The sequence below is a fragment of the Somniosus microcephalus genome, chromosome 5 (genome assembly GCF_052327205.1).
Source record: "Somniosus microcephalus isolate GS21.2 chromosome 5, FLI_Smic_1.0, whole genome shotgun sequence".
Lineage (NCBI taxonomy): Eukaryota > Metazoa > Chordata > Chondrichthyes > Squaliformes > Somniosidae > Somniosus > Somniosus microcephalus.
In genome coordinates this window covers 235,639,427-235,648,495 of record NC_140991.1, presented here as the reverse complement: position 1 = coordinate 235,648,495, position 9,069 = coordinate 235,639,427, and the positions used below count along the sequence as shown (strand labels likewise).

At 53.8% G+C, this 9,069-nt stretch overlaps 1 protein-coding gene across 1 annotated transcript; it reads right to left on the bottom strand.

Annotated features, from left to right (window-relative positions):
• Positions 1–568: 568 nt before the first annotated feature.
• LOC147117607 (uncharacterized) lies at positions 569–2,206 on the bottom strand. The gene has a single exon (XM_085987147.1). It carries the CDS (start codon positions 2,184–2,186, stop codon positions 816–818), a length of 1,371 nt encoding a protein of 456 aa, XP_085843273.1. The 5' UTR covers positions 2,187–2,206; the 3' UTR covers positions 569–815.
• Between the last annotated feature and the right edge of the window lie 6,863 nt (positions 2,207–9,069).

The window sequence follows — 9,069 nt, the reverse complement described above, 5'->3', positions numbered from 1 at the left end:
TGTTCTTCAGGGGAGGGAACTTGTCACCCTTGGGCTGGCCTACATGTGACTCCAGTTCCACATATGTGGTTGACTTTTAATGCTGTCAGGGCAATTGGGGATGAACAATTAAAACTGGCTTGGCAGCATCATCCATATCCCAAGAGCAGAGAAAAGAAGGCATGCGAGTGAATCAGCAAATACCACAGCAAGACTGGTCATGGCCTGCCCATATAACACCAACCATATCTGCAGGCCATGGCATAACTACCGGGCAATAGCCAAGAGGAACATAAGAACTAGGAACAGAAGTGGGCCATACAGCCCTTAAACCTGCTCCGCCATTCAATAAAATCATGGATGTTCTTCGACCTCAAATCCACTTTCCTTCCATATCCTTTGATTCCTGTTGAGGAAATTAATTATCAGGCGGAGACTTCGAGGTTCGCTTTAGGAATTTATTACGTGATATCACGGAGAGTCTGCAGCAGTCCCTACTGCCCACCAGCACTCTAAATTACTAATGTACAGCGCTCATAGTTATACAGCAAGGTAAACAATGTTACAACAATGTAAACATTACATTTCAACATATGGTTTCATAGGTTCCATTGTTCTCAAGAAACAGATTAACATGTTCACATTTTATCACCAGATGTCCTAAGCCAAAAGGTCAGCTTGACATCATTATGGCAGTCAGCAGTTCTTTTAGTTTTAACTAGTTTAGTGTCCTTTGTTCAATTAGTAAAGTGGTCAAGTATCCCAGCATGCCTTAATGTTTAATACGTTTTCTCCCACAATTCCCTCCTTGTTGATCTTTACTAATCAACACTGCTTTACGGCATTGTATTCAGTTCGTTTTCACAGGGAGGATAATATCCCTTTGGGAAAGGATGCATTTTTAGACAATCTTCTTCATCATAGTCATCCTGGTTTGCTCTTTTTCTTTCCTTTCTCTCTAGTACTTTCGTAGCTCTTTTTACAGATGCTACTGATTCTACTGTTTGCGCTAACAGATATCTCACTCTTATCCACATTATACAAATTAATATAAATAAAACTCCTGTCACTACACAAATTATAACCATCGGGTGAACAAACAATTCCAACACTGCGGATGCTTTAGGTGACCATCCTTTAAACACATCCCACCAGTGGTGTACCGTCAAACCTGTTATTTGCGTAGCTATTTGAATCAAACCTTGCTCATCATAATCCATCACTGCTTTTAAATGGTGCAGATCTCTTCTTCTTTTCGCTAAGGCTTCTGCTATCTTTTCATTGTTTTTCAAAAATTTCATCAGATTAGCCAAATTAACTGTAGGGGGGGCATTTTCTATCCCCAATACAGTTCTTCTTTGCATTACCGTAGCCCATTTTCCCAACTGATATGTCTTGTTGGTATGTGGGTCAAACACAGTATAAACATCTTTTATGCAAGTGTTTAAACGGGGCCTTTTCAAAATCCCGTCTACATATATAGGCCAGGCACTGCTAATACACAGATAGTTCTGGCCTATCTCATGCAAGGTAGTATCATTACAAGGTTTCAAATTCCAAATGCATGTACCTCTACTATGTTGTAATGAGCAAGGTTCATATATAGGGGTAGGCAATGGGCATATTTTTCCAAACGGCCAATCTTGGCAATCCGAGGCATCGTGGGTCTTATTCCCCTGATCTATCCATTTACCATGAAATTCGGGATACCAAAAGTTTTCTCCAAACAGTTGGGGCAATACCAAGAACTGACACCAGGTTTTGGCTTTTGTCACATTTACCACTTTCATTGTAAAATTACATCCCTTAAGGTCACATTTAGTATATCTTCGATCAGGTTTTACTTCTAGATTATTTCCTTCAAATCCGAAAATTCTCATCCAACTAGGAGCATGTCCTGACATAGCGACTCGCTCTAGCTCAGCCCTCAGTGACTGCTTGGTAATTTCTTTAAACATACATTGAGTCTGATTATTGACTTTCTCTTGTCCCTTTGCAACATTCTCTTGTTCCTTTTCTACCTTATTTACTTGCTTCCAACTCATTGTATCTGATATCCACTGTGCTGATATCCACTGATACACCATCGCTGCTGTCAGTCCATTGTCCCAAGCATTTCTTAATTTTATAGCATCTCCTGTCAGCCCTCCTACTTGCTGTATTTTATTCTGCAATGTTTCAATATCTATTGCATTAAGGGCTCCCATACCAGTTCCTACTCCTCCCAAGACCGCTGCTAAGTCCCTTCTCCTTCTCCCGATCCTAAGGCCTAGAAATTCAGTTGGGCGCGCCAGCCGTTAGCGCCTTAGGGGGAGTAGATCTCGAGCGCTAGGCGCTTATTGCCCGGGCGCAGCGCGATCTGCGCCTCTCCCCAACTTCAGGACACACTTAGCGCCGGCGCAAAGTCTTAGCGCGCGCCCTGCTGCGCGCGCAGATCATGACGTCATTTAATAGTGCAACGCCCTTTGTGCGCCCCAAACCGGAACTTCACTCGCGCCGGTCCATTGTGCGCCGGGCGTCCCGAGCGACTGTGAAGTGGAACGGTACACAGGCCAGCCGGGCCGGGGGGAGCGCTAATTAAAGGGCACTTACCCAGCAGTATAAAGGCCAGCCATTTTGCAGCATTCACTCTTGTGCAACGGTTTTTTGGACAGAGACCAAGGAGGAGAGTTTACTGGTTTGGACCAACACTTGGACAGGTATTTTTGGCTCAGGCCAGAGCTTACCAATTATCTTAGCCTTCATTCAGAGCTCAGTGTTTGCCAGCATATAATGGGGGCTGCATTGGGTGGTAACGCTGAATTTCAGCCTTATGCCAGAAGGGCTTACAGACGCCGTGAGAGAGTGGCAGCCCTGGCTAGATGCAGAGGGGGCAACAGGCGTCGCCAACTGAGGCCTTACCCACGCAGGGTATACCGCCAGCAGACCTCCTATCTGACCATGTCTGCCGCGATGTGTGTTAGGAGGCTGCGATTCTGAAGGGAGATGGTTGCAGACATCTGCCGGCTGCTTCAGAGAGATCTGCAGCCACAGCTGATGCGCAGGACGTCTCTGTCGGTGGCAGTGAAGGTGACGGTGGCTCTCAACTTCTATGCCTCCGGCTCCTTCCAATCCGCTACTGGGGACATCGCTAACATCTCCCAGTTCGCCGTGCATTGCTGCATCCGCCAGGTGACCGATGCCCTTTTCAGAAGGAGACATCAATTCATCTCCTTCCCCATGACCCTGGACAAGCAGCAGCAGCGTGCAGTGGGGTTTGCAAGAATAGCGGGCTTCCCCATGGTGCAGGGCGCCATTGACTGCACGCATGTGACTTTGCGGGCACCTCTTGAGCATGCCGAGGATTACCGCAACCGGAAGGGCTACCATTCCCTCAATGTACAGCTGGTGTGTGACCACAGGCAGCGCATCCTAGCTGTCAATGCCCGCTTTCCAGGCAGCAGCCACGATGCCTTTATCCTGCGACAGACAACTGTGGCTGACATGTTCCAGGCACAGCCTCCCCCAAGAGGATGGCTTATCGGGGACAAAGGCTATCCTTTGTGTACCTGGCTCATGACCCCGCTCCGCGCGCCCACGACCCCTGCTGAAGAGGCATACAACGAGAGCCATCAAGCGACGAGGAGCCTCATAGAACAAACAATCGGCGTGCTCAAGCAACGGTTCCGCTGTCTCGACCGCTCCGGGGGAGCCCTCCAGTATTCGCAGGATCGAGTCTCCCAATTCGTCATCGTTTGCTACATGCTGCACAACCTGGCTATCCGCAGGACTCAGGCACTGCCACCTCACGTTGGACCACCACCTCAGGAGGAGGAGCAGGAGGAGCATGAGGACGACGAGGACGAGGAGTACCAGCCCAGGAGGGACGCACAAGGTCCAAGGGCCGCCCGTCGTCGGCTTATTGAACGTCACTTCTAGGCCCCCTGTCAGGGAATGGCTTGTGCCAATGATAGAACATGATTGCAGCCGCTCCGCAAGCCCTCAGCCGGTTAAGGCAACAAACACTTCAAAGATCAAACATGGACAATGTGAATAAATAAAATGCTTTATTGTACAAACTCTGGGCCCTTCCCACATGAAAACCAAAAACAGAGGAAACCCCCAAAAAACACTCAAACACATTACTCGCTCCCACAACCTGGGGAGGATTAACAAAATAGGGCAACTAAAATGGCCGTCATTCTCGGCCTTCGTCCAAAACAAACATCACATCATCGGCCTTCAAAAAACAAACATCCAATTCTCGGCCTCAAGAAACAAACACAAATGGCCACACATTCGACTATTTGGCCCGCTAGGGCGATGCCTTGGCCATCTTTGGGTGGCCCCTGCCCGCCCTGCTGCTCCGCCTCAAAGTAAGGCCATTGCCTGCTGCAAGGCTGGGGGCAGGCTCCTGAGGGGCACATGTCGTGACGGCAGATGCCCTTGGGGGTCGGCCTATTCGAGGTCTGGGCGTCGAGCGGCCGGCTGTTGATTGCTGCAGCTGTGGCTGGCCAGCATCAGTCGCTACAGCAGCTCCTGGCAGCTCCACTGGGGGAGTGGCAGTGGCGGCTGGAGGAATGGCGGCAAGCTGGCGGATGGCAGGCGCTCGCTGGTCGCCTGAGACACTGGCACTCGCCCGGGCCAGCACTGCAGCATACGCACCAATCTGCCGAGGGACAGACCGATGTGCTGCTGCAGCGCGCCGGGTGCCCTGCGATGCCTGGCTGACACAGCGAGTGTGGCAGCAGTGAGTGCCCGTGTTGACCTGTTCACTGACCGCAGCAGAGCAGCCAGTGACTGGACGGCACCACTAATCACCTGGCCAGTCGCTGAAAGATCTGCCCGGTATTCCGCCCGACTGGTGGCCTCTAAGGGCCAGAACTCGGCCACACTCCGAGAGAGGGAATCGATGGACTCAGGCAACCATGCCACTGCCACCATGAGCTCCGTGTGCCGGCGCTCCGAGTCCGCGGACAAGTCTTCGAGGCGTTCCATCTCCTCGGCGAAAAGCATCTCCTGACTGGAGGCCGGACTCTCCCTCTGGGGAGAAGGCCGCCGAGCTGGCCGACCCTTCCTGCGTTGCTGGAGGCCGCTGGGCCCAGCAATTGGACTCCCCTCCGACGCATCCCCCCTCTGGGGAGAAGGCCGCCGAGCTTCCACCCCACTCCCGCCTTTCTGCAGCACGCAGGTCCCAGGAGCTCCCTTCCCCTTCGACACTTCCGCCACGCTGCCCTCCAGGGAAGACGTGTCCCCTACATTGGCCTGGGTGGCCGCGGCTGAGGGTTCCCCTGATGGGCCGCCTTCCTCTTGCTCCTCCTCCTGCTCCTCCTCGGAGGGTCTGTCACTGGCAAGTTGAGGGACCTCCTCTTGACCATCTGAAAGCAGGAAGGCACAAGAGTAGCTTTAGAGTGAGGAGAGGGCGTCAGTGCGGGATGCATGAGTGGTGGCATTCAGCGCATTGGTCGGACAGTGGCAAAGGATGTAGATCTGATGCGCAAGTGGGACGAGAGAGGTGCAAAAGGTGATGTCCTTACCATTGCTTCCCAGAACAGGGTCGGCATCTCCACATGCAACGGGCCCAATCAGCCGGCCACCCATGAGGCGCTCCACGCGATGTTGCAGGTCGGTGAGTGGCTGGATATGGGGTCGTCCTCCCCCGGTCGCAGTCCGGCTCTTGCGATTATTCGCCAGCTTGGCCTGCAAGAGAAAGGACGGCCTCTAAGTACAGTGTGTCGCCGTGATCTTGTGTGCACTGCCTCCCATGGTGGAATAGCCTGGCCAGTGTGTTGCCATGATCTGGTGTGCACTGCCTCCCATGGTGGAATAGCCTGGCCAGTGTGTCGCCATAATCTTGTGTGCACTGCCTCCCATGGTGGAATAGCTTGGCCAGTGTGTTCAGTGCAGAATGTGCAATTGATGCTCATGCCTGTGCCATAGCTGCTGGATGAAGGCTGGCCATTAGAGCTTTCAGGTCCCTTTGCCCATAATGTGAGGTGCACATGCAAGGATGAGGAGGTCATTGGAAAGGGTACTCACCCTGACAATGCGTGTGAGGTCATTTAACTTTTTGCGGCATTGGGCACCGGTCCTGGGGACGTCGCTGTTGGCTGACAGCTTGCTGGCGACATGCCTCCAGGCTCTCCTGTAGACGCGGACCGTCGCCTTCTTGCCATTGTCCGGGTACAAAACATGGCGCCTCTTCTCCACAGCAGCAAGCAGCACACTCAGATCACGCTCTGAGAAGCGCTGCGCACGTTCACGGGCCTTCTCCATGTCTTCAGGCGCTATTTGGGTCCAGCAGCAGTGTTCAGGCCTAGCTGGAGGGCTCCACTATCCAGGGCGTGGCAGCAGGCCAGTCGACCCTTCCCCCTTAAGAGCTGGCCGGCGCCAGGGTGTCTGCTGTCAGTCACGAGATGGCCACACCTGCGCTGCGCCCGGCCTCGGCGCTATCGAGCACCACCTCCGGCTTAGCGCCCAAAGAGAGGCGTCCAACAGCAGTTTTAGCGCTCGCCCGAACTAGTAGGGCGAAGCTAATGAATATCGGAGAAGTGGCCTACATTTGGCGGCGGCCGCAAACTTTAGCGGACGCCCCACTTTAGCGCCCCAAAAGTGGCGTCAATTAATTTCTAGGCCTAACTCTCTTATTCAATTTGGCTTGTATAGTAGTGTGGTAAACCACTGTCATACCTGTCTGTGTCTGTATGTGTATTCCACTAGGTACAGGTCTGGACATGCCTCGGCTGACTCCTCCCACTATTCCAGGTATATAAGTGACTACCTCCCAGTCCCTTAGTATTCTGGACGGGTCGACCACTCGAGACAAGACCTTCATTCTTTAGTTAATAAAAGCCTGATTGTTACTCGCTCAACTTCAGTCTTTTGAGTAATTGATGGCGCATCAATTTTATTAACTAAATTTTTTATAATGGAGTAGATCCTCACACCAGCATGCCTGGACCTGGACAGTCGGGAAGCGGACGCTTCCACCAAGTTTGCTCACTGGCTCACGTGCTTCGAGACATTCCTGACTGCCTCCACTGCGGTCGAAACGGATGCGGACAAACTGTCTGTCCTGATCTCCAAGGTGAACCACCGAGTGTACTCAGTCATCCGGGACGCGACCTCGTACACAGCCGCCCTCCAGCTCCTCAAGACCCAGTACACGCGCCCTGTGAACGAAGTATATGCTAGGCACCTTCTGGGGAGTCGCAAGCAACAACCTGGGGAATCGACTGAGGAATACCTCCAAGCACTGTCCGTGCTTGGCCGGGCCTGTGGGTGTAAGGCGGTAACGCCCACTAAGTACACGGAGGAACTGATCCGGGATGCCTTCGTAGCGGGCCACAGGTCCAACTACACCCGACAGCGACTGCTGGAGCAGAGTGACCTCACCCTCGACAAAGCCTCCGACATCGCACTAACGCTGGACGCAGCCTTCCGGGGCATGGATGCCTACTCCTCTGCACCGTGGACGCCGCGGGGAACGACAACCTGGGACACGGTAGGACAGCCCCATAGCACCGTGCCACCCCAGCCACAGCCCAACAACGGCCCAACTACCGCAGCAGTGTCCCAAAGCCAGACAGCAGTATCCCAAGGCCAGAAATGCTACTTCTGTGGCCAGGCCAAACACCCCAGAGCGCGCTGCCCGGCGAAGAATGCAACCTGCTCGGGCTGCGGGAAAAAGGGACACTACACCAGCGTCTGCAAGGCCAAAGCCACCCCGAACGCCAGCAGCGCCGCGTGTGGGCCGTGCGAGCCGCCATCTTGGGCCTCCCCAGCCATGTGCGAACCACCGCAGCAGCAGCCATCTTGGACGACTCCAGCCACATGGGAATCATGGGCGCCGCCATCTTGGACACCAGCCGGGATGCAGCAGACCGCCAACCCCCCCCCATCTGATACTCGCAGCGACACACCGACCCCTACGCTGGCCTCTGTGACGCTGGACCAAACGAGACCGCACCAGCTAGCTCGGTCCAAAATGGACGTTAAGGTAAACGGCCATGCAATAAACTGCCTTTTTGACTCCGGGAGCACAGAGAGCTTCATCCACCCCGACACGGTGCGGCATTGCTCTCTCCCAGTCCTGCCTGCGCACCAGCGGATTTCTATGGCCTCCGAGTCCCAGTCAGCGGACATTGGCGGCTACTGCGTGGTGACACTAGTAGTAGACGGGACTGTGTTCAATAATTTTAAACTCCTGGTCCTGCCCGACCTCTGCGCTGCCGTTCTACTGGGGTTGGATTTCCAGTGCCACCTCAAAAGCGTTACGATGGCGTACGGTGGCCCCCTCCCCCCACTCACAGTCCGCAGCCAGCAGCCTCCAAATTGCCCGCCGCGCACTAGATGCAACCTCTCCACACTCAGAGTCCCACCCCCCCCACTGTTTGCTAACCTCACCCCCGACTGTAAGCCCATCGCCACAAAGAGCAGGCGATACAGTGCCGGGGACAGGGTTTTCATCAAAACCGAAGTGGAACGGCTCCTGAAGGAGGGGATTATTGAGGGCAGCTCCAGCCCCTGGCGAGCCCAGGTTGTGGTCGTTAAGACCGGCGAGAAACAACGCCTGGTCATCGACTACAGCCAAACAATAAACCGCTACACCCTGCTGGACGCCTACCCACTCCCCCGCATAGCTGACATGGTCAACCAGATCGCGCAGTACCGCGTCTTTTCGACCATTGACCTGAAATCAGCGTACCACCAGCTCCCCATCAGCCCTGAAGACCGCCAGTATACTGCTTTTGAGGCAAACGGCCGCCTCTATCACTTCCTTAGGGTTCCCTTCGGCGTTACCAACGGGGTCTCCGTCTTCCAAAGGGAGATGGACCGGATGGTCGATCAAAACGAGCTGCAGGCCACTTTCCCTTACCTAGATAATGTGACCATCTGCGGCCATGACTTGCAGGACCATGACGCAAACCTCGAGAAATTCCTCCGCACCGCCCAACTCCTGAACCTGACATATAACAAGGAGAAGTGCATATTCCGCACAGACCGCCTCGCCATCCTTGGCTGTGTTGTAGAACACGGGGTCATCGGTCCCGACCCGGACCGGATGCGTCCCCTTATGGAACTCCCACTGCCCCACTGCCTAAAAGCTCT

What these genes read in the sequence shown, in the direction of transcription:
- LOC147117607 (XM_085987147.1), bottom strand. Translation starts at nt 2,186, where the DNA reads ATGGGAGCCCTTAATGCAATAGATATTGAAACATTGCAGAATAAAATA.